General features: G+C 32.9%; 2 protein-coding genes across 7 annotated transcripts; both read left to right on the top strand.

The window, feature by feature from the left end:
• The first annotated feature begins 6,376 nt into the window (after positions 1–6,376).
• Positions 6,377–9,106, top strand: LOC110625068 (multiple organellar RNA editing factor 1, mitochondrial). 4 transcript variants are annotated; one of them, XM_021770581.2, is made up of 6 exons: positions 6,377–6,857; positions 6,936–7,033; positions 7,122–7,187; positions 7,651–7,770; positions 7,837–8,378; positions 8,587–9,106. In XM_021770581.2, the coding sequence occupies exons 1-6, from the start codon at positions 6,475–6,477 to the stop codon at positions 8,596–8,598; spliced, it is 1,221 nt and encodes a 406-aa protein (XP_021626273.1). In that variant the 5' UTR covers positions 6,377–6,474; the 3' UTR covers positions 8,599–9,106. The 4 variants fall into 4 exon arrangements, with proteins under 4 accessions (XP_021626273.1, XP_021626272.1, XP_021626270.1 ...); XM_021770580.2 differs by having other exon boundaries at positions 7,804–8,378; XM_021770578.2 differs by having other exon boundaries at positions 7,651–7,803.
• A 2,346-nt stretch (positions 9,107–11,452) lies between these two features.
• On the top strand, positions 11,453–25,655 carry LOC110624526 (phospholipase D delta). 3 transcript variants are annotated; one of them, XR_006352224.1, is made up of 11 exons: positions 11,453–11,743; positions 13,565–14,829; positions 15,330–15,446; positions 15,947–16,141; positions 21,802–22,074; positions 22,154–22,222; positions 22,388–22,535; positions 22,709–22,857; positions 23,231–23,404; positions 24,372–24,487; positions 25,102–25,241. XR_006352224.1 is itself a non-coding variant. In XM_043960543.1 (11 exons), exons 2-11 carry the CDS (start codon positions 13,870–13,872, stop codon positions 25,393–25,395), a joined length of 2,577 nt encoding a protein of 858 aa, XP_043816478.1. In that variant the 5' UTR covers positions 11,455–11,743; positions 13,565–13,869; the 3' UTR covers positions 25,396–25,655. The 3 variants fall into 3 exon arrangements, 2 of the variants coding, with proteins under 2 accessions (XP_043816478.1, XP_043816479.1); XM_043960543.1 differs by having other exon boundaries at positions 11,455–11,743; positions 24,290–24,487; positions 25,102–25,655; XM_043960544.1 differs by lacking the exon at positions 15,330–15,446 and having other exon boundaries at positions 11,456–11,743; positions 24,290–24,487; positions 25,102–25,655.
• The last annotated feature ends 291 nt before the right edge of the window (positions 25,656–25,946 follow it).

The raw sequence follows: 25,946 nt of genomic DNA, 5'->3' as shown, positions 1-25,946 counted from the left end.
CTTTGCATGTTTTCTATGCATGATTTGGTGATGTTTTAGGGGGCTTTTGGGGAGTTGTTTATGAGTTGTTAGAGTGTGTTTGGCACCTCATTCGAGTCCACCTGTGTAGGATTGGACCCGAGGGACCGATGAGTCCATCAGTGTTAGCTGTTGTAGAGTCAGTCCAGCGTCTACCAGAGGTGAGTAGAACTAAACTTAATCTTTTAATATGAGAAAGTAAATGCTTTTAGCATGTTCCATGCATCATGATATGTAATAGGTTGAGTGCATTAGTGCCACGAATATGATGCATTGTATTATTTACTGTTAGTGTGGATTGGACCCAGACGACTTCGATAGCCCATAGATCTGTCATGTAGTGAAAGACCTGTGTGAGCTCCTTAGGGGGCCGGATAATATGTCTAGATCAGTCTTGTGTGAGCTCCTTTGGGGGCTGGACGTTATGACATGTAGTGAAAGACCTATGTGAGCTCCTTTGGGGGCCGGGCACCGACAGAGGGAGTTTTGAGGTCATGTCCAATCCGTGATGTGAAATGTTTGTGCTGTGACGCATTTCATGAAAGCATGTAATGAATGAACTGTTTTTAGTGTTTCTACTCACTGGGCTTTTTAGCTCATCCCTCTCCCCTAATCCCAGTTTTGCAGGTCAGGGGTAGTCCAGGAAGACGTCAAGGATAAAGGTTTTGCTTATGTAATAGAATAGTGGACATGATGTATATTAAAGGAATGTTATGTAAAGTAATGAGATGTATAGATATGTAATGTCATGCAATGGATAGAGTTGTGCTATGCCCTGGTGTATGATTAATCCCTTTGTACTTGATCCTATTTTACGTTTCTTGATGAGAAATGTGTTGAACCAGGCTTAACATATGGTTTGTTTTATGAGTTTCCAGTGAAGGTGTTTTGGGAAGAAAGGGTTTCAATCCCTTGACCCTAAGCAGACAGCATTCACTAGTGTAAGCCCTGAGGGCTGTTTCAGATTGGTATATCTGAGTGTATGCTTAGATTAAGCCTGGTAGGTGGTAGAAAAGTTTTATAATTTTTATGTTTATGTTTGATCATGTATGAGATTTATCAGGTACACAGAGTTCAGATAGGCTTGTTACGGGTCTCGGCGGCCTTAAGTCGACCTGAATCCTAGCGCCTGTAGCGGTCCGGTTTCCGGGTCGTTACACCTCTTAACTTACCTACCTATGCATTGAAAGATTTTGTAATGTTGTTGGTGTAATGATCACATTTTACTTCTGGCCAAAAGGCATGTCTGCTCCATTAAGACATTGGAACCTTCATCAGCCAGTCATAGGTTTTTGCTCTTTCTTTGGTTTCAAATTATTCATGTGAAGCCAGAACTCATAGTTGTGGGTTGACTTTGCTGCATTCCAGAAGTCAGCTTTGAACATTAGTCTTGAAATTTTTTTTTTGAAGTTCATGTATAGGTGCCTACAACAATGTTTATGACAAGCATCGGGAAAAATGTCCCTGACAGCATCAATTAATCCTTATTTTCAATAATTTAATAAAAAGTGTTAGTAAGTCAATAAACATGTAGCATGATAAATTAGATTAAGGAAAAAACATACCTTTTGTCTATATGACATTATGATTTAAGGCTTATCACCAGTGCCCCTTCCAATGTAACTATACAAATTCTCTAAAAAGAATTTCCAACTATCAGCACATTCTGATTCAATAACAGTAAAGACTAAAGGCAACACCTCTCTATTTCTATCCATCACTACAGCAGATAGAAATATCCTACTAAATTGTCATTTCAAATGGCAACCATCCAATCCAATAAATGGCCTACAACCATTTAAAAATCCATATTTTATATCTTCAAACATAATCTAAACCCTTTTGAATACCATAGCATCTCCTTCATTAACAATTGGTTCTAATTTGATCTTAACTATTTTCACTGGTTTAAACATTTGTAGAAGATAAACATATTTCTTCAGCTTCCTAACTATCAAAATGAACATCCTCAGTTTGGTATTTAGCCATACTCTAAGCTTTATAAATTTGCCACATAGGAACTTCTAAAACTCATTTTTCAAGCAGTTCATGTTGCATGAGTTCATAACTTATGTATGGATCTGCTCTAAGTTTATCCTTCAGTTCTTCAATAATTCATTTTGTAGTACAATTTGAGTTCTTATTCCTCATAGGCCTAACACATATGTGCTCCTCTTCTAGACTCTTAATCATAAATATCATATGATCTCCCAAAATAGAGGCATGTAACCTCCATGGACAACCCTCAATGCTACATGTCATAGTAAGTCTCTTGAAGTCAGATTTCTTCCTAACTAATTCAGACTCCCCTTGGATAGCATAATCCCTCAATGCATCTCTCACAGCATATACATCTTTAAAACTTTGCTAAACTCTAAAAATAATTTATTCTCTCTTATTGTATTGGAATGTCTTATAATACATTCCTCTGAATGGATCACTATTTGTCCTCCTCCTATTGCTTTGAACTTCATCTATATCAAAACTTTTTATCTTATATTTTTTTATCACTTTCTATGTCAGATAAACCATTTTCAGATTCAATAGATGAATCAATTGATTCATTTTCAGATTCAACTCCACCTTGTGCTACAAACTCCTCATCCTCACTATTAGAAAATGACATCTCACAATTACTATCAACCACATATTCATCTCCTTAATTAACTCTTTCCCTATACATTGTTGAATTACTGCTATATGCACCACCTCTACTACCGCTAGCACTAGACCCCATTCTACTTCTATCTTCACTTCTCAGCCCCCAAAAACACTTCTCATTTTACTTCTAGAAACACTTCTCCTACTGTCCATTTCAGTAGTAACATTAGGGCTGTAAATGAGCCAAGCTATTCGTGAGCTACTCGAGGCTCGACTCGATAAAAGCTCGACCGAGTTCGGCTCGTTTTTTAAACGAGCCAAGCTCGAGCTCAATTTTGAGGCTCGTCACTTAAACGAGCTGAGCTTGAGCTCCATAGTATTCGGCTCGTTAAGGCTCGCGAGCTGGCTCGTTTTTAGGCTCGCGAGCTGGCTCGTTTTTAGGCTCGCAAGCTGGCTCGTTGAGAAGGCTCGCGAGCTGGCTCGTTAAGAAGGCTCGCGAGCAGGCTCGTTGAGAAGGCTCGCGAGCAGGCTCGTTAAATAGACTCGTTAAATAGGCTCGTGAGTAATATTGTTTAAATAAATTGGTGAACCAATTCGTTAAATAAATTTATAAATAAGTTCATATATTATTAAAAAAATAAAAATAACTATAAAGTTATAAAATTTAAACTATTATAAATACTTGAAAATTATAGTATTGAAAATTACAAATAATTAAGATTAATTATTATAATTAATATTCTTTAAAATTAAATTATAAAAATCTTTTGTATATAATTATTATAATAAGATTCCATAAAATTAATGTATAATCACAAATAATTAATATTAATTATTATAATAAGTATTCTTTAAAATTATAGTATTACATGATAAATTGAGTTGTAAAAATTATATACATTTTAAAATTAAAGTATAATTATAAAAAAATTTTTGTATATAATTAAGCATACAATATAAAAGATGATAATAATTATCAAAGTATATTAATAATAATTAATTAAGGTTATATGGATGTTGAAGTTGAAATTCAAGTTAACTAATTGAACAAGCATGAAGATGATTATGAAGATAATTAAATTATATTAGCTTGTTTCAACTGTTGGAAATTGGAATCAACTTTATTTGTTTGATATTAAACTTTGTGTGTAATCTAATTTTATTATGTTGTTGAATTTATATTTATTTGTGTTATTTTAGTTATAAATTGTGTTACGTAATTTTTTTTATGTACACTCTCTTTTTTTTATATTATTTAAATTAATGATGATTAAAAACTGATTAAAGTGTAATTATTAATTCGAACTCGAGCCTGAACTTGAGCTCAAATCAAACTTTTTAATTTTGAGCTCAGTCTCGAGCTTTTTTAACGAGTTTCTTAATCGAGCTTTCCGAGTTCGAGCTCGAGCTTTATTAACGAGCTTCTTAATCGAGCTTTTCGAGCTCGAGCTCGAATTAGGCTCGTTATTAAATCGAACGAACTTTTCACGAGTCGAGCTCGAATCGAGCTCGATTATAATATTTAATTCTCGAGTCGAGCTCGAATCAAATATTAGAGCTCGAGTCGAGCTTCCAAACTTTTTTAATAAACGAGTTTGAGCTTTACAAAGCTCGGCTCGGCTCGATTCGATTACACCTCTAAGTAACATCAACTGATTGCCCCTCATATTAATCTCATTAACTCTTTCCCCATACATTGTTGAACTACTGCTATGTGCACCACCTCTACTACGCCTAGCACTAGACCCCATTCTGCTTCTATCTTCACTTTTCAGCTCCCAAAAACTCTTCTCATTTTGCCTCTAGAAACACTTCTTCTACTTTCCATTTCAGTAGTAACATCAACTGATTGCCTCTCATTATGAATTTGTGTGTTATGTGCTATAATATCTTTATAAATTAGAGTCTTCAGATACATGATCTTGAGTTAATGAGTTTTTATACCAAATGGTCTTGAATTAAATTAAAGGCTCTTCATTGATTAAAGGTCCTCATGTGGCAAAGAGTCATTCGTTGGTTAAGGGTATTCACGTGACAAGAAGTATTCATTCAACGTTGGACGAACATCACCTAAATTACTATATTAAAAGGGCTTTTTACTTTTTCAAGTAGAAAAAAAAAATCTCAAATCTTGATTTCAAAATTTTTTTTCCGAAATCAAGGTGAAAATTCACTTTACTGCGCTTTAAAAGCACGGTACAGTCTACTGCACTTAGGGGTGAGCAGAATCCGGTTCGAACCGAAAAAACCGACCGAACCGAACCGATTTGAAAATTTGGTTCGGTTTTTTATACATTTCGGTTCGGTTCGGTTTTAAATTTCAGAAATTTTGGTTATTTCGGTTCGGTTCGATTTTGATCAGAAAAAAACCGAAAAAACCGAACCGAACCGATTAGGAATAATAATATGTTTTTTCAATAATATAGAGAAATTAAATTATATTAAAATTAAAATATTTTAATTAAATTTTAAAATACTAAAAATAAAGTGTAAAAAATTAAAAAAATATTAAAAATCGAAACCGATTAAACCGAACCGAATCGAACCGAATCAGACCGGTTCGGTTCGATTCGGTTTCTGACCAAAATCGGTTCGGTTCGGTTTTCATAAAATCTAAAATTTCGGTTTTCGGTTTATTCGGTTCGGTTCGGTTTTGAACCGAACCGACCGAATGCTCACCCCTAACTGCACTCTTAGAGTGCGGTATGAAAGAATAAATTAAAAAAAAAAATTACATAATCGCACTTTTAAAAAAAATTATATGCGCGTTAATTCTGCGTTTTAAAATTTAATTTTTATTTAATTAATATTATATTATATTTTATTAATTTAATTTATTTAATTATATATTAAATTTATATAAATATAATTATAAAAATTATATTAATATTAATTATTTTAAGTTATTTATAATATAATATTATATTTATTTTATTAATTATATAATTTAATTAATTATATATTAAATTTATATAAATATAAATATAAAATTATATTAATATTATTATAAATATTAGTTATTTTAATTTATTTATAATATAACATTATATCTTTCATATTTATTATTTTATTTTATTAATTTTATTATTATAAAAAATCTAAAAAATTATACAATTAATGACACCTAAAAAGAAATTTCGGACTTTTTATTATTTCAAAATTTAAAGAAAAAATTTTAAAACCTTTCAAGAATTAAATATTTATAAATTAATTATAATAAAAATAATAAAATAGAATAATAAATATGAAAAATATAATATTATATTATAAATAAATTAAAATAATTAATATTTATAATAATATTAATATAATTTTATAATTATATTTATATAAATTTAATATATAATTAATTAAATTATATAATTAATAAAATAAATTGATAAATATAATAAATATAATATTATATTACTAATAATTTAAAATAAATTATATTAATATTAATATAACTTTTATAATTATATTTATATAATTTATATAATTATATTTATATAAATTTAATATATAATTAAATAAATTAAATTAATAAAATATAATATAATATTAATTAAATAAAAATTAAATTTAAAAATATAGAATACCGCACTTCAAAAATCGGTAATACATTACCCCAATTTTTTTTTAATTTATTTTTTCTCACCGCACTCTATTTTGTAGAATTAATTTTCACTGATTTTGAAAAAAAAAGTTTCCAAACCAGAATTTGAGATTTTTTTTTATTTTTCAACTTGAAAATATAAAAAGCCCAAAGCTTTGCCCCTTATAACTGGAACAGCCAGCTGCTCTCAATCGCTCTGTACTCTTTAGAACACTCGTAAACCCTAAACCCTAGCTCACCACTGTCACAACCTCTAAGCCATGGCTCTGCAATTTGTCCGCTTCCGTCGAGCTCTAACCTCACTTTCCACTCTCCAGCGCTCTCTTTCCTCTCCGATCATTCCCACTTGCCCTCTTCCTCTCCCGCATGCCTTCATTTCTCCCTCGCCATCCAAGCAATCGCCAGCGTTCTTCATCTTTCAGTCGCGGCCGTTCGCGGGATCGCCAATGTCTCTCTCTTCCTCGGGAAAACAGTACAGGGTGTACAAGGAAGGAGACGAGATCACGGAGGACATGGTGCTTTTCGAGGGCTGCGATTTCAATCACTGGCTAATTACAGTGGATTTTCCCAAGGACCCGAAGCCCACACCCGAAGAGATGGTTGCGACGTACGAGCGTATCTGCGCTCAGGGACTGGGCATCAGGTATTCCAATTTTCTAATCGCTGTTTGTTGAATTACTGGAAAAAAAAGTGTGATTTTGGAATTATTTGGTGGGTTCAGTATCGAGGAGGCAAAGAAAAAGATATACGCTTGTAGCACCACTACTTATCAAGGTTTTCAGGCAGTTATGACAGAAGAGGAGTCCGAAAAATTTAAAGGTCCGTGCTTGTAGCTTCCTCTCATTGTACATTTGTAATAGAATGTTGTCTGGTACTTGTGTTGACTACCTTTTTATTATTTAAACAGATATTCCTGGAGTTGTATTTGTACTGCCAGATTCTTATATTGATCCACAAAACAAGGAATATGGAGGTGAGATTTCCTCTTTTGAAATTCTGTTAAAGAAGTGCAGGGAGGGGAGAGGAACAGTTGCTTGTTTTTTTCTTCTTTTAGTTTATATTCAAAGTAGAGGATAATGAGAATGGAGGGTATTAATCAATTTGATTTTCATTCAATATGTTACAGTCCCATGCCTTCCTTCACAAAGGGAATAAAATTAAATTAAAGGAAGATGCACCTTTTTTTCCCTTTTTTGCGTGTGTGTGTGTGTATGTTGGGGGGGGGGGATCGTTGTGGTGGAGGAATGATCTACAATTTTTACCTCGATTTCCTTGTTAAATGTCACAAGGTGTTAACCATATTAGATTTTAATGTGGTATGTATACAACTCTTTAATATAGAAATAGTCCTTTCTATTTAGCAGTTAGATGCGAATATGGCAGCGATATTAAGTTAGTTTAACTTCCGACCCTCATTGCCACCTTATGCTTTCCAGGAGACAAGTATGAAAATGGAGTAATAACACCAAGGCCACCTCCAGTTCAATATAGGAAGACAGGAAGATTCAATGACAGGAACAGGAATCCTGCCCAGCCAAGATATGACCAGCAAGGAGGTCCTGCCCAGCCAAGATATGACCAGCAAGGAGGTCCTGCCCAGCCAAGATATGACCAGCAAGGAGGTCCTGCCCCAAATCAACGTGGGAGTCCCCAATACAATCAACAAGGATATATGCAAGGTGGACGTGCTAGTCCCCAATTTAATCAAGGATATACGCAAGGTGGTGGGAACTATGGACCTCCTCAAAATTACCCACCACAGCAAAATTATGGCCCTCCTGGACAAGGAGATAGAATGCCAATGAACAATTGGGATAAAGCTCCTGGAGGAAGGGATTCATATCAGACAAATAGGGGTCCATATCAAGGCTCCTATGGCCAAGACCAAAGAGGAGGCCAATATCAGGGGAACTACAGCCATGGTCAGCAGGGAAATCATTATCCTCAAGACCAAAGGGGCTTCCCACAAGGAGATCAGAGGAACTTCAGGGGAGATGGCAGAAACTTTTCTCCTGCACAACCTGGAACTCATGGGCAAGGTTCAAATATTGGTTATGGGCAGGGCTACCCAGGTGAAGGTCAAAGGTTTTCGCAGATGGAGCAGAGAAATATGCATGGAGAGCAATCAAATTATGCACCTGTAGGACAAACTGGAGAAAACCAAGTAAGACATTCATTCTTAGAACCTCTTCTTTATACAGTATCCTGCACAGTTTTATTGCCGCTCTTCTATTAGCAGTTGATCTCACCATTCATTTTATCCTTAAATTCTAAGAATTGATGTCTGAAGATGAAATCTTTAAGCACAAGTGAAGTTGTAGCTTCCTTTTGGTATCCCCAATATTAGTCTAACTGTTATCCTTCTCATGCAGGGAAGATATTAGGGGACTCCCAGATAGTTCATCAAGGCAATGAGGGGGGGAGATTTGTAAATGACCTTTATCTTTCACTTGGTCACCCTCATGAACAAGGAAAGGAATACAATATGAACCTTTTTGAGTGTGTGGTAAATAAGTCGTTTGCATTCATCTTTAATTGATAGTCGTATGCCTACAACTTAATCTAAAGTAGGAATAAGACCTGAAATCAGAATTTTGGTACTGCACATATGTTGTGAATGATGGTGCACGAAGTGAGGAAGCTTGCACTTGATGGTGTTGCTCCTATCCGCTTTTCTTTCTTTAATTACTTGAATCAAGTGCCCATCACAATGGCCAGAGAGTCTCCAAATTTGCACTACTTGTGATGGCACTTTTGCTTCGCGGCGTATTGTTTTAGTGGTCTTGTGGAGGAATCATTTTGGTTTTAAGATGCTCAAAAAGCTTGTTCAATGTTTCTTGACTTTCTGACACAAGTATTCAGTTGAGAATGTTGATGCATGATTTTGTTTTATAGACTCTTAGATCCCACCTATTATAGCAGGATATAAAGGCAAGAACAGGATAGAGAAAAAAGGAATAGAAATATATCAATCTGCTTGATATATTTATCCTTCATGGCTGATGATGCTTTTACAAAGATGGTTTTCTCATTTCTGCATTACAATTTTGCATAAACTAGCTAAATTGAGGCAAGAGAAAGCGCGTTTTAAATGAGTTGATATTAACCTGTTGACCCATTTAAAATAAATGGGTCATTGTGCGTCTACTCGATTTCAGCCATTTTTATATATATATATGGAAAGAGAAGAAACACCAAGTGGTAGGCGATTTCAACTGATTAAATCTGCATTTTTAGCGATCTGTTAATGGTTAAATCTAAATTTATTTGACTATTTATTGAGTGGTGTGGCGTAGAAAATTTCCAATTATAAGTATAAAAATATTTTTAAGACACTAAAAAATTTAATGAATGAAAAATATTTTTTTAATTAAAGAAAAAATAAATTAGTTTTAAAAAAAATATATTATTTAATTTTTATTAACATTAATTTTTATAAATATATTAAAATATTTTTATTTTTTTAATCAATAAACTAATCTTTTCGTTTATTTTATGTGTCAATGACACATAAGAATATTTTTTAAAAATTTATCGAATAAAAGAATTTAAATGTTAGTTAATTTATATTTATATTTTAAATTTTAAATTTTAAATAATAAAATAAGTCTTTTTTAATTTTTAAGAGTATTAAATTGAATTTGAAAAAGTTAGTGATTAATTATAATATAGTTTTTAAAATTTTATATTAAAATTACATTTATTTTATATTTATTATATATAATATTAAATAAATATTTACTATAAATAAAATTTTGACTATATAAAATATCACATATAAATATTATATTCATTACAAATTTATACTCACTATTATGAATTATTATATATGTATTTTTTTAATGTATAAAAAATTATATTTTATATTAATAATATCAAATAAAATAAAATATTATATATTTTAGTATTTAAAGTTATTCCATTATGATTTTTATAAAATTTTAAATACGTTTAAATACATTAATCACCTCTCTTATAAATTATTTAAAATATTTAATATTTTTATTTTATTAAAATTTTTTAATTTAATAAAAAAATATATTTTATATCAATAATATTAAATAAAATGAAATATTATATATTTTATACTAATTTTTTTATATTTTAAATTTTTATTAAACTATGAAGTAAATAATGGAATTTACAAGAAAAATTTATTATTGAAATAAAAATATGTATTTTAAAGACTATTTTATTAGTTAAATAAAATTTTAGGGGTTATATTATAATTTTTTAATATTTTTTAGATTTAATTTAATTTTTTTAATTATAATTAAGACAAAATAAAATAAATTTTATTTTTATTTTTTTGATTTTTTTATTAATAGTTTTTAAGGAATAATTAATAATTTTAAATGACATGATATATATATATATATATATATTACAAATTTAATTTTTTAGTTGAAATTAATTAAGATAAATAAATATGAAAAAATTAATTTTATTATTTAAAATTTAAAATTAAAATATAAATATAAAAAATATCAATGTTTATATTTTTTTTATCAAATAAATCTTAAATAATGAAATATTTGATTTTAGTTTTTTAAATAAAAATTAAATAATTTAAAAAAATAAATGAAATTCATAATTCAAATTATTTGATTAATTACTAAATTTTAAATTTTAAATATTGATATTTTGTTTTTCTTTTGAAACGTCGAGAATGTAAAATTTAAAATTTTTTAAATTTATTTAAATATATTTATGATTAGATTAAATCTATGTAATGTGAAAAGACGATTTTATATAATTAATGCTAATTAATTTAAAATTAAAACTTAATTCTTTAAATGCGATTAGAACCTAATTGTTCGTTTTATTTATTTTTAAAAAATTTTGTAAGATTTTTAACTTTTTTCTTTCACATCATACTTTTGAATATTTTTAATCTTTTAAGTAAAATTTAAATTTAAATTATATTTATTTTATAAATAAATATTTTTTATATTTTATGACTATTGAAGCTTTTAAAAATTTAATAAATAAAAAATATTTTTTGAAAAATTAAATTATTTAAAAAAAGAAATTATTTTTCAAATTTTATTAATAGTTTATATATGAATTTATTGATGTATTTTACTTTTTAAAGTAAAATTAAATAACAAAAATAAATTATTTTGTTAGAAATTTTTTTTTAAAAGTAAAAAAAAATAATTTTCACTAAAAATTAATATAAAAACCATATAATATTGCTTTAAAAAAAAACCATATAATATATATTTTTTTGGCGAAAAATGGATGGCTTTATGCAATTGAGCAACACCATCCTAATCAGGCAGGTGAAGAAAATGGCTTCCACTGATTTGCATGACATGTCCCGCCATTTTCGTTGTGGATTTTCTCCTCTCTTCATGGAGATGGTGGTGACGCTTCTAACCCATCTCTCTTTATCTCAAGGAAAGAAAAAACAGTATTCTCAAAAAGAAAAAGGAAAGAAAAAAAGAGTGGGTCTTATTATTTTCTACCCTCCTCCCCTGTGTCCGTCCTCTGATCCGTCGTCTCTTCTTTGCTTCCTTTCCTCAGGTAACCACATGAACATTGAAAATAATAATAATAATAATAAGCATTCATATTTTTTTTATCTAAGGTTATTTTTCTAGAAACGGGTTGATTAAACATATTCTGGTTGTTTTTCTTTTTCTTTCTTTTTTTTTTTTTTAATTTTTAGTATGAGCATTTTGAAATTGCTATATTCTTCATTACTTTGGATTTTCAAATTTCTCTTGAATTCCAGTTGTGGGTTTTGGATATTGCTGATAACAGTTTTTGCTTGATTCTTTTTTAATATGTATAATGATGGTTGTGGAATTAAATTCATGTAATGCATAAGAAAAGGAAGATGAGTACAAATTTAAAAATAATATGGTCAATGCAATGATTTTCCCAGGAAAATCATGAGAAATGGCGCCCCTAGTCTGCAATTTGTTATTGAGTATGTTGTTAAAATTAATGAAATTAAGTGGGCATGCAAAAGTGTCTCATGTATACTTTTAAATGGACGCTTCATGTTCTGAATCATATTGGGTTCACTTTTCTTTTTCTCTCAGATATCAAAGTTTCCCTGATTTTATTTTTCTGTGGTTCTTGAGAGACTTCAGAATATTTATATTCATCGTCATTAACACTAAATAACTTCTCTTGCTGATGATAAAGCAAAAAGAATTTCCAATTTCCATGTCTAGCTATTTTCAAAGCTTTACTTGGGACTAAGCTTGAATGATTCTTTGAATTTTCCATACTATTTGTAATAACCATGCTCTTCATAGTTTTGCACCTTCAAATGTCCTTGCTAGTTGAAAAAACTTTTCTTCAGCTACTTTTTGAGCATTGCAATTCTCATGCTCGTCATAGAAAAGCTCCTTGAACAGATGATACTAATTGGATTTTATGACTCACTTAACTAAACCATTTTAGAAAATTTTCTTTTCCATTTGAGTTGTGGTTTTAAGAGATGCAATTGAAAAAGTATGATTAAATGCATCAAATAAATATTGCAATTAAGAGATTAGGCCCAGTACAAGAAATTGTTTGAAAGTAAACTGCAGATGATTTCCTGTGTGGTCTTTAACAGAACCTCTAATATAAACTGCAGATGATTTCCTGTGTGGTCTTTAACAGAACCTCTAGTATAGAATCCACGGTAATATAGACTTAGGTATCATAATCATGCCCCATTCTGGATGGAAGAACTTGTGGTTATCCATGACAATCGAATCAAGGTAATTATCCCTATAGCATTTTAGTTTGATTGGTAATATAGACTTAGGTATCGTAATCATGCCCCATTCTGGATGGAAGAACTTGTGGTTATCCATGATAATCGAATCAAGGTAATTATCCCTATAGCATTTTAGTTTGATTCAATACAAACATGTAAAAAACATGATAGTACTTGAATTTGTGCATGATGTATACAGGTTCAAATTTTTTATTAATGATTATCATTAGTAGATCAAAATGTGTAGCATTTTTCTTTTTAACCTTCACATATGCACTTCCTGCAGTTTCTTCCCCTTTGCAAATTGAGTGTTATCGTGAAATGGGGATTCATTCAAACCGGTTCCAATATTATCAAAAAATAATAGGGGGTGCTAATTTCATTTTGATACAGTTTGGGGAGAGCAGAAATTTGGCATGTATGAAAATGTATTCTCAATTTCTCATATCCTTTTTTCATAGAATTTTGGCTGGCATCTAAAAATTGTGAACTGTCATTATCAAATTCTCTGTGTGGAGTGGGGTGTGAGGGGTGGGTACAGATTAATGGTAGTGCAAATTGTTTATCTGTTTGTTAAGATGGTATCCTCGTTTTTTGAAATTTTCTTTTCTCTTTGTTATTTTCAGGAAGAGACAATTTGTGGATCAGCTTATGGGGACTCTTACCTCCGGTTGATAACTTCACAAGTCTGCATTCCGTCTGTCTGAATGGTTGACCTTGTCATGAGCATTGAACTTCATGTGCTTCGGGATGTAGATACAACTATGCAAGCTATATTTGAATAACTAGATTAATATTTTTACATGTTTAGAGAGGACATATTGCATCTCTATTCATACATAGTTAGGTTGGGATCTAGTTGATGAGCTGTGGACCTCTTTTAAGCATAACTTAGACATATATTTTATATTTGCCTGTTCAACAAGTTGCAATGGCTAGTGGTAGTGGAAGTCCCAACAAGACAGAATCTAGTGGGGTTCTGGCTTCCATGGAGCCTGTTTTCTTGCATGGTGAATTGGATGTGCGAATCATCGAAGCTAGGTCTCTTCCAAATATGGATTTACCTGCAGAACATATGAGAAGATGCTTTACTGTGTTTGGAAATTGCACAAGCCCATGTGGAAATAAGGAAACAACGCAGTCACGAAGACATTCAATGATCACAAGTGACCCTTATGTATCTGTTTGCCTTGCAGGGGCAACTGTTGCTCAAACTAGAATCATTGCCAACTGTGAGAACCCATTATGGGATGAGCAATTCTGTGTGCCAGTTGCACATCCTGTAGTAAAAGTGGAGTTTCATGTTAAGGATAATGATGTGCTTGGGGCTGAACTAATTGGAGTTGTAGAAGTACATGTTGAGAAAATCTTCTCAGGAAGTATGATTAATGATTGGTTTCCGATCATTGGCACTAATGGAAATTCTGCGAAGTCTGAACCTTTGCCTGAGTTGCATATCTCCATTCAGTATAAGCCAGTTGGTGAAAACTCTTTATACAAAGATGGTATCGGTGCTGGACCAGATTACAGAGGAGTTCCTGATACATACTTTCCACTTCGGAAAGGGGGGAAGTTGACTTTCTATCAAGATGCTCACGTACCTGATGCAATGCTACCTGAAATTCCACTTGATGGTGGAAACGTGTTCCAGCATAATAGATGTTGGGAAGATATATGCCATGCCATCTTGGAAGCCCATCACCTGATATATATTATAGGGTGGTCAGTATTCCATCCTGTCAAGCTCGTGAGGGAACCAACAAAGCCATTACCTTCTGGGGGAGAGCTTACCCTAGGGGAATTATTGAAGTACAAGTCACAGGAAGGTGTCCGAGTGGTTTTGCTGATATGGGACGATAAAACTTCGCATGACAAGTTTTACTTGAAAACGGTAATACTCATGAACTTGAGTATATATTGCAAATCTCATGTGATTTTTAAATTTTCTATTGCATCTTGGCCAGTGCTAATTCTTTTTCCGCCTGATAGAGAGGTTTATGGGCCAAACTTCCAAACTCTTTATGATTAGCAAACACATTACAAGGTTGTACGTTCAGATGATTTTTCTCCTTGTTTACCAAAATTGTTTCTGAGAGTGACCGAGTCCTTATGGTTAGCAAACATGTTAGCTTCTCCTTTTCCTTTTCCTTTTCTTCTGTCCTAGCTCCTTGACAATGTTTCTCTTTCTGTTCGAGAAGATTATTCATTGACAACATTCCATAAGTAGAAAGAAAATGTCAAACTCTTCCCCGTGCTCCCGACTTATTTTTATTTATTTATTTATTTTGTGATGTTAGGGATGCATAACTATTTATTCACACTTTCAAATTGACATTGTTTCAATTCAGCTGTGACATATATTCATTTTGTTTGATGTGAGCTTGAATGCAGGATGGTGTCATGCAGACCCATGATGAAGAAACTAAAAAATTTTTCAAACACTCTACTGTCCATTGTGTGCTTGCACCTCGTTATGCCAGCAATAAGCTTAGCATTTTCAAGCAACAGGTGTGGAACACTTACGCTCCTTTTGTTTCATGAAAAATATTTTTGACAAATTTTTTTTTCACATTGCTCAGAAAATTGGTGAATGGAAATATTTTCCTCCTTAAAAGGAAATAAATTCATTTTTAATGAAATGACTGACTCCTTTTAAAAGAGAACGTCATTTTCTAGACTTTGAGAATCTTATTGTGACCAGATTTCTCTACATAAATTCATCAACATTCTTTGTATTTTAACATTGCAACCAAACAAAGGAAATGAAGTTGTTTTCTTAGAAAATATCTTTCATAAAAAATATTTCCATGTCTAAGTTATTTTTCGCAAAACAAATGGAGGCTTATTTTGCAGTTCAAACTTCCATGTAACTTTAAGTTACTTATTTGTGTATGGCCATGACAGTATGTCAGTATGTCAGACATCTCTGCCATTTCAAACATAGTTGTTTTGCAGTGTGTTTGGCTTTCGATTCTATTCTCTGATTTGTACTTGTCGCTCTAGTCCAGGTCGTAGGAACTCTTTTTACACATCATCAGAAGAGTGTGGTTCTTGACACTCAAGCTTCAGGAAATAATCGGAAAATTACTGCTTTCATTGGTGGCCTGGATTTATGTGATGGAAGATACGACACTCCTGAACACAAGCTCTTTGGTGATCTTGACACAATCTTTGATAATGATTTTCATAATCCGACATTTACAGTAAGTGGTTACTCTGCATCTCTAGAATTCTCTACATGTCTGATCTTTGTTCTAATGCATGGTTATGATAGTGATTGTAATTTAATTTTGATTGTCCAATATAATTATAAATCATGTAATTAGTTTCTTATGATAAAAAGATCATGACAATAATTACAATTTAATTAATTCTAGAAAAACTAAGAGAACAATTATAAAATATATAAATCAAACCCCCTATTCATTGTCCACTATAACTATAAAATCATTTAATTATTTTCCATGTGGCAAAGAAATTATCAAAATAATTGCAATTTAAATAATTCTGGGAAAATAAAGAGTCATATTTATAAACTATTTAAGCCAATATCACGCAGCAATCAAACTAGTCACCTCTTAAATGCACATAGAAGATACAATATCCAGCAAAAAACACATTTTTTCTCAAATCTACCAAATGGCATTTTAGTAACCAAGGCATGAAAAGGAGATGAAAATTATGCGCAAATGTCACTAAGGAATCTTCATCTTGTAAGAATTTATTTATATACATTTTATTTGCATCTTATTCTTTATATTTTATATTCTTTTTAATTTGTATTTATTCTTCGAATTTTCTTTATTTTCATGTTTTTTTAAATATTTCTTGAAACATTTTTTTCTTAAAATTAAATATAAATAGGAAAAATGCTATATATTCTTATTTCGTTCAATTAAATAATATACTAATAATGATTATTTATTAAGTGTGATTAAAGAATTTTGGAGAATTTAAAAGTATTCTTGTATTTCACTCTTGATTTTTATAAGTGATTTACATGACTATTTATATACAGAATTACAACTAAAGAGGAAGCAAATAATTAAAGAATAATTACAGAGATAATTAAGACTTCTAATTTATGCCTAGAATCCGTAATCAAATCATATCATTAGAACCCGCAAATAAGTCAACACTCCCTCTTAAGTTTGTGTATAGATGTCGCACATGCTCAACTTGCAAATCAGATTATGGTAGATTCTATTGTTGAGCCCTTTAGGAACACATATGTAAGTTGCCCAGTAGAAGTTATATGAACTAAGCTCAAGACACCGTCTGTTAATTTTTATTCAATGAAGTGTTGATCAATCTCAATGTGTTTCATTCAGTCATGTTGAATTGGATTTTGTGCTATAATGATGGTAGCTTTATTGTCACAATACAAAGTTATCTTGTCTCTCTCAGGCAACCTCAGCTCCTCCGATAACTTCTGCAACCATAAAAGTTTACATGCACCTTGAGCCATTGCTTTGTATTATGCTTCAGCACTTGACTGAGCAACAACACTTTGTTTTTTGCTCCTCCGGATAACAAGGTTTCCTCTCACAATTGCGCAGTAACTAGAGGTGGATCTCCTGTCATTGAAAGATCCTGTCCAATCTACATCTGTAAAAGCTTTAACTCATAGGTGATTATGTTTGGAGTAAAGAAGCCATTTCCTTGGTGCAGACTTAAGGTATCTCAAGATGCAAAGGACAGCCTGCATATGAGTCTCGCGAGGGTCATGCGTGAATTGGCTGATTAAGCTAACAGCATAGGCTATATCTGATCGAGTGTGTGAGAGATAAATCAACCTTCTTACCAATCTCTGATATCTTTCAATATCTATGGATTCACCAGTTCCTACTTACATACTGTGATTTCTTTCAATGGTAGATTCTGCTAGTTTATACCTCAACATACCAGTTTCTTCTAAACAGTCCAGGATATACTTTAGTTGGGAGTTAAAGATTTATTTTTCTGATCTGGCTACCTTAATGCTTAGGAAATTTTGAAGTTTTTCTAGATCTTTAATTTCAAATTCTTGAGCCAACAACCTTTTTAGTTGAGCCATTTCCTTTTTATTATCGCTTGTCACCACTATCTCATCAACATACATAACAAGAAGAGTGATCTTACCCTTGTGATGTTTAATAAACAGAATGTGATCAGTGTTGCTCTATTGGTAACCAAAAGATATCATGACTCTGCTAAACCTATCAAACCAAGCTCTGAAAGATTATTTTAGCTCATATAAAACCTTTTTTAATCTGCACACCTTTCCTTGTGTCTTCTTATCAGCGATCCCAGGAGGAATCTCCATGAACACTTTTTCCTCTAAATCTCCATAGAGAAAAAATTCTTCACATCAAACTGCTATAGATCCCAGTCCAAGTTGGCTACACAAGATAATAGGGCTCTGATTGAGTTCATTTTTGCAACTAAGGTAAATGTTTCTTGATAATCCACTCCATAGGTTTGAGTGAGTCCTTTAGCAATCAATTTGGCCTTAAACTATTCAATTGTGCCATCAGCTTTGTGTTTCATTGTGAATACCCACTTACAACCAATAAGTTTCTTCTTAGGTGGAGAGTAACAAGCTCTCAGGTCTCATTTTTTATCAGTGTTTTCATCTCTTCAATCATTACTCCCTTCTATTTAGGATCTGCAAGAGTTTTCTTTCGATCTTGTGGAATAAATACAGAGGAAATAGCAAGTCAAAGGCTCTATAGGAGGAAGACAAGGATTCATAAAAAAACAAAGTTAGAAATAGGGTGTTTAGCACAAGATCTAACATCTTTTCTTTGTACAATGGGTTTATTTAAATTATTAGAGCATTCAAGAGTTGTGGGTAACTCACCAGAAGAAGATTCTTGACTCTGAGGAGACTGCATAATGGCTTCTTCTGCCTTGTCTCTCCTTGAATACCTTTTCAAATCTGGCTTGTCTAAACGCCCAATTCTCTCCTCCCAATTGGACATCTTCCCCTGTCTACTAGAACTCTCCCGTTGAACCATATCACTCAGAATCACGGAATTCGAGGTCACCTCTTTTTACTCATTATTCTCCCTCTGAAGAGGTGAGTGGATAGTACTGAAGTAGAGTTTAGTTTCTCGGAAGGTCACATCCATACTGATAAAGTATTTCCTAGATAGAGGATAGTAACACCTGTATCTTTCTGTGTTGGAGAATATCCAACAACATACATTTAAGGGACTTGGAATCTAACTTTCCCACCGTCCTAGTATGGACAAAGCAAACATACCATAATGTTTGTCTCGGTTTTCCATAATAGTCACAATGCAAACATACCCTAATATCTCCGATATCTCAAGCATGTAACTTCCAGCCTCTAGTGGGAAGACCATGTAACTTCCAGCAAGTCTCCTTGGTATGTCTTGATTTTTCATAATAGTCACAATGCAGGTGATTTTTTTAAGAATTAGGAGGTTGCGGTATGCTCAAACTAGTAGCTAACCCAGCCTTTTCAACTGGTGCAATATAGAGTATAGCATGTCGACGACTTTTCTCTTGCTCTTCTAGAGAAGGATTTTTCCCCAAAACTTGGACCCAAATTCGATCATGTTCGTTATTTAACCCTCTGCATCATAGACTCGTTCCTTTTCAATCATTTTCCGAAATTTGACTGCATCAGTTTGCCTGAAAGTCTTGATAGTAATCAAGTTCTTGCCATAAGCCACATAACTCAGAATAAAATTGGGAGATAATCATTTCTTCTTACTTGGTACCATGAATCTTATTTCAAATATCATAAATTTGGGCATCATTTTCAATCTTGGAATAAGTTAAGGACAAAACTTTTCATATGTTTGCAGCAGTATCAGTTAACAAATAGGACTTAGAGATATGAGGTTGCATAGAGTTAAGTAACCATATCATAACAAAACAACTATCTGAGTCTCATTGAGAAAAATTTAAATCACTCTCATCCGATTGCTTATTACCGGTGATATAGCCCTACAGTCCTCTAGTTTGATAAACAACAAACAAGATCTTGACCAAATAAGATAATTAGTTCCATCAAGTTTGATGGGACTAATTTGCAAGGAAGGATTATCAGAGTTAGGAATTGAGACCCTTTTACCTTCTGCCATAGTAAAAATAAATGAACCGTGAGAGAACATGAGGTACCCAAGGTTGTACATACAAAAGAGCCCAACTGAATCACCAAAAGACTAGGTAGCAGCACGGCAAGGCTAGAAAGACAGTCGAAATCGGCGCCAGAGTGATCGGATAGGCGAAGCAGAGTTGAATGATGTCTCACGCGCCGGGAAAGGAGGGGGCATGAGCCTCACGCATGGGACTTTTCAGTCCGAAGCAGAGTTGAATGATGTCTCATGCGCTGGGAAAGGAGGGGGCATGAGCCTCACGCATGGGACTTTTCAGCGTTAGAGTTGGGCGGTCGGGCCGACGGCGGTCCAACAATTCTCCTGGTGCCGGCAGTGAAAGGTGGAAAAGTTCCTAGATAGGATAGTACCAAAAGGTAGATCTGGGATTTTGAAATCCTAAACAGAAAAAATTAAATTTAAACTCTAAAATCAAGAAAAGTTTTGATACCATAAAGAATTCTGGAGAATTTTAGAGTATTATTGTATTTTAATCTTGATCTTTACAAGTGATTTACATGACTATCTATAAATAAAGAATTACAACTAAATAGGAAGCAAATGATTAAAAAATAATTACAGAGATAATTAAGGATCCTACTCCGTTATCAAATGAAATCATATCATTAGAATCAGTAAATAAGTTAACAGCCATAATATAATATAGTTAAGCTAGAAAATTTTTTGTGGGTGTCAATACTATAAACATTTATTGAATTATAATGAGAAATAATATTTCTAAAATGACATGTAATGGGGTCGGAATGAAACTGTGCTGTGATTGGCCAACGAGAAACAGGACGTTAGGTGGTCTGTGTGTCTGGTCGGAACAAAACTGTGTTGTGATTGGGCAACCTGCGAGAAAGAGGACGTGAGGTGGTGGGTGCTCACAGCAGCCACTCCGACACTCAATTCAGTAAAATGGAGAATAGGATGAATATAAGAAATTGCTTAGAGTTTAAGAGTAGTTGTGTAGGAATTGCGTATCTTTATTTCTGCGATAGTTGGCTTTTATACTGTAAGAGTTCGAAATTATTTATAATATTTTTCGGAAATTCAGCAATGATGTGGCCGACTCGTTGATAAGGAATCTCACCGGCTAATTGGTTAGGAATTACGTGATTACAGGCATAAAGAGAATTTGTTGGATTGTAGCCTTTAACCGTAATGTAAAAGGGTCTGCTGAATTGTAGTCTCTAACGGTAACTTTATGTGAAGAGGTCGAGTATTGAGTGTCCAGGTTCTGTTTCGACAAAGAGCCGAACTGAAGCCGACCTGAAGTGTTCAGGTTTTCTGTCTTGACGAAGAGTCAAACTGAGACCGACCTAAAGCGTCCGGGTCTTTTTTTCCCTTGGTGGGATCAAGTATCGTCTGATCAGACTCTTTCCATGTAATCCTGTCTTCGAGTGCCGGTACAAGGCCTTCTTTGGGCGATTATTATGTAATATCAATGAGTAAATTAATTTTAGGGGGCCAATAACTAAAATTATTTTAAGTTTTTTTGTGGGAATCCCTATATATACAAGATCATTTTAGAAGGGTTGGGAGGGCATGGCTCCCACTTCCCCCTCCCCGCCCTCCCCAACCCTACCCCTGCTAATGGTCTATTAGTAGTTTCTATTGTAATCGTTTAAGGCATTTGCTTTTGTAATTTTTTATCCTGTTGATGACAAAAATGATAAGCTACTGCAATAAAGCAGAAGTGACATATTCTTGGATATGTTTTTGACGGTGGGATTTTATCACATGCCCAGTCCAATGTCAAAAGCCCAAGGCAACCATGGCATGATTTGCATTGTAAAATCGAGGGTCCAGCTGCATATGATGTATTGAAAAATTTTGAACAAAGATGGGGAATAGCAGCAAAATGGCGGGACTTCAAGCTCAGAAAGGTTACTCATTGGCATGAGGATGCATTGCTAAGGTTGGAACGCATTTCATGGATACCCACACCCTCTCCTGGTCCTGATGGTGACAAAAATGTGTACGTCACTGATGAAGAAGATCCTGAGAATTGGCATGCACAGGTGGGCAGGTTGAAGGGTATATTATCTGTACTAACCCTTATGGTGATAAAATATGACGAATGTTAATTCTCTTTTGTAGATATTCCGGTCTATTGACTCTGGGTCTGTGAAGGGTTTTCCAAAAGCTACTGAGGAAGCTGTGGCTCAGGTTAGAATTATGTTCATGTAATTTCTGCTTATTACATATTGAGTCAAGCACAGCATTTTCCTTGACTAGTGAAATTAAAGTTTACATTAATTAACTTTTCTGAAGATTTGGAGTTAAACTGTTTTAAATAAAGACTAAGTTGTAAGTTTTGCTACCTTTCTGCAGAATCTTGTGTGTGCGAAAGACCTAACAGTAGATAAGAGCATTCATACTGCATACATAAAAGCAATTAGATCAGCGCAACATTTCATATACATTGAGAATCAGTATTTTCTTGGATCTTCCTACTATTGGCCATCGTACAAAAATGCAGGTATATAAACTTTATGGTCAGTATTTTCCCCTGGTTAAATTTAAATATATAATTTATTTCTGGAACTCTGTATTTTTTACACTTCTTAGTGTATAATGATACAGAAGTGGTTAGTTTCTTTTTCTGAAAAAAAAAAAATCCCTTGGATGCTATTAACTTTTCCTCTTTAACAGGTGCTGATAATTTAATCCCTATGGAATTGGCCTTCAAAATTGCCAGCAAAATCAGTGCAAATGAGCGTTTCTCGGTATATATAGTAATACCAATGTGGCCAGAGGGTGTCCCTTCTAGTTCTGCTGTGCAGGAAATTTTGTTTTGGCAGGTTAGACTAATTTTCCTTGTGTGGGCCGACTATAATTTTTAGGGTTTTTTTTCTGCTTATTACGTGGTAGTTTTCTAGATTCATATAACTTTTATGTGTGGCTGATTTAGGTTGCAGTGATTTTTGTCATTGATATTTGGCTTTTGGTGGTAGGATGAAAGGGAAATTTTTATCTTCTTTTTTTCTTTTCCTCATTGACAAGGAAATTTCTAATCTTACCACTTTTGGCAGCCCACCATTAGATATATAGATCAATTTCCATTTTCTTTTAACATATTTGTATAACCTGATAAGAACTTGTAGATGAGATGACTGCATATTAAGCATCAATTGTTTATGATTCTGAAGCTTACTCAGAAATAAATGACTGCAGGGGCAAACAATGGCCATGATGTACAAGATTATTGCTAAGGCACTTGAAGATGCTGGCCTTTCTGATCAATATCACCCACAAGAATATTTGAACTTTTATTGCCTGGGTAAACGTGAAGTTTCATCTGAACAAAATCCTTCCCAGATAAACCAACAATCTGACAACCGTACACTGGTATGCTTGTCTTATTTATTCTCAGACCATTATATAAGATATTTTTACCATTTATAGTTGAACACTCAAAATTTGGTGTTTGACTTTAATATGTATTGCCTGGTGTACAATGCCTTGATGTGATGAATAATTAACGTTTCATCTTTAGTTAGAGGTGAAATGAATTATAAAAAATGCATTAAATCTACCTGTTATACTTGCATTAGCAGATGGGCAAAAGTTTAGAATATGGTTTTCTTTAATGAATATTATTTGATTACTTGTTTTACTTTTGTTTGATAAGCTTTAGCTATGTTTCCGGCAGAAATCACATTCATCGTGTCAACTTGGCTTTGAAATGAAGATTGTTCTGTCTTAACACTAATATTTTTTTCGTAAAATGGTAATTAGTAAAATATTTAACATAACATGTTCATATGCTTAGTATCACTAGATAAGTAGTAGAGATGCAGATGTTAAGATGAATGTTTGATACTATGATAATGAATATGATTAGGAATGACACATCTGCCAGAGAGTAAATGTAGCATACATAATAATATGAGAGACTGTTGATAAAAATAGTTTGGTGATATCCAATGTAGAGAACTAAATGCTGCAGTGCATGAAAACGATAAATTAGTCGCGAAGTAGAGAAATAGGAAGACCTGAAAAGCATTGGAAGAATGTAGCACCCAAAGATTTCAATTTTTGAATATTGATGTGAAAGGCAAAAACTGAGCTGAATGGCGAAAACTGATTGATGTAGCTGGTCCAACTAGTGTGGGATTAAGACTTAATGTTTGTTGTTATGGGTTGTCAATATGCTTGACACGTACAAGCCAGTCGATCTTCATAATATTAAAATGGTGTCTAAGACTGCTTTTTTTTTTTTTTCCGTATCAGGCATCAGTTCAAAAATACCGCAGATTTATGATTTATGTACATTCCAAAGGGATGATAGTTGATGATGAATATGTGCTCGTAGGATCAGCAAACATTAACCAGAGATCCTTAGATGGTTCAAGGGACACAGAAATTGCAGTGGGTGCTTACCAACCGACCTACACATGGGCTGGAAAAAAATCTCATCCGCGTGGCCAGGTTTGGAACTATTGCTCTTTCATCACTTGGTAGACATAACAAAAACAACAAAAATTGCAAGCAAATCAATATATTGAATTTTCTCAGGGTTTATTTCTGTTATAGTGTTCTTCAAAGAGTATTATAACTTCAAAATGCCACTTGATGAAACCTCTATCCTTATAAGCCTCTTCAATTATTTTTAGTGCATACCATGTGGTATCCAAACTCCACTGGCTCGACTAATTCGGATTCGCGTCGAGTAATCCTATTAGGAGGCAAAGGGCTTGCTCCTAAGTTTTAAAGATGTCACATATTTAAGACTCGAACTCGAGACATCTGATTAAGAAAAGAGGCATGTCAATTTTTATTTTCTATATTCAGTTTCTAAATATAGTTCTATATGGAAAATCCTGTTGTGTTACTTGCGTAGGGTGTTGGAAAACAAGTGAATGGATGGCAAGACGAAGGACATGATTTGAATTGTCATTTAGAGCTACAAAATTTTAGTTGGAAAAACGAGAAGAAGAAAAATGCTTCTGACTACATTTTAATTTTATTCTATCCTATTCTATTTAACTTAGAATGTGATGTCTAATATAATCTTTGTTTGTTTATACATCACATGAATGCAGATATATGGTTATCGGATGTCTCTTTGGGCCGAGCACCTTGGCATCCTCGAGGAGGAGTTCCAAGAACCAGAGACTTTAGAATGCATAAAGCTTGTCAATACGCTCGCCAAAGACAACTGGAAAACATATGTTGATGAGGAGAACAAAGAGATGAGAGGACACCTAATGCAATACCCGGTTCAGATCAGCAGAGATGGAGAAGTTAGTGCATTGCCAGATCATGAAACATTTCCTGATGTTGGTGGCAAAATTCTTGGATCACCCACCAATCTTCCTGATGCTCTAACCACATAACATTCAGTTAGATTTGCAATGAAGTTCACCAGACATGTAAATGAGTTTATACACTGAAATATAATAGGAAGAACGAGTGAGCTAAGCCTTGAAAAGGCCAAAACACTGAGCAGTAATCTGAGCATGGACATTTCTAACATGTAATTACATCTGTGGACCATAAGTTTGGGGAGAAAACTTCCGAGTGATACTAGAGAGTTGATAATATAGAAGATAGTATAAATGAAAACATGCTTGCCATTCATATTGTGATTGCTAATTGCCACTCTCCTCTTGCTAATTCAATTAACTTTTTTTTAAGAGAATGTTGAAGTCTTTGAATTTTAGTATAATTAATAGATTAGTTTCTATAATTTTAAAATAAAATATTTTAATTTTTATATTTTTAATTTTATCAAAAATGAATTTCTTCAAATCAAATATTAGGTCAGGCGATTAAATATCTTAAAAAGAATATTTTTTTTTCAAAATATCATTTATTCTATTCCTTTAAATTATCAAAAACTGAAATGTTTTAATGAATGATAATTAAAGAAAAAAATGTTTAGTAA

Source organism: Manihot esculenta, chromosome 10 (assembly GCF_001659605.2).
Source record: "Manihot esculenta cultivar AM560-2 chromosome 10, M.esculenta_v8, whole genome shotgun sequence".
NCBI classification, from domain to species: Eukaryota; Viridiplantae; Streptophyta; class Magnoliopsida; order Malpighiales; family Euphorbiaceae; genus Manihot; species Manihot esculenta.
Note: the sequence above shows the minus strand (reverse complement) of the source record. Positions and strands in the feature narration are given on the sequence as shown.

Coding starts and splice junctions, on each gene's coding strand:
- LOC110625068 (XM_021770577.2), top strand. CDS start 6,475: ATGGCTCTGCAATTTGTCCGCTTCCGTCGAGCTCTAACCTCACTTTCC. Junction 6,858..6,935: donor GCTCAGGGACTGGGCATCAG/GTATTCCAATTT, acceptor TGGTGGGTTCAG/TATCGAGGAGGCAAAGAAAA. Junction 7,034..7,121: donor GGAGTCCGAAAAATTTAAAG/GTCCGTGCTTGT, acceptor TTATTTAAACAG/ATATTCCTGGAGTTGTATTT.
- LOC110624526 (XM_043960543.1), top strand. CDS start 13,870: ATGGCTAGTGGTAGTGGAAGTCCCAACAAGACAGAATCTAGTGGGGTT. Junction 16,142..21,801: donor TTCATAATCCGACATTTACA/GTAAGTGGTTAC, acceptor TCACATGCCCAG/TCCAATGTCAAAAGCCCAAG. Junction 24,488..25,101: donor AATCTCATCCGCGTGGCCAG/GTTTGGAACTAT, acceptor ACATGAATGCAG/ATATATGGTTATCGGATGTC.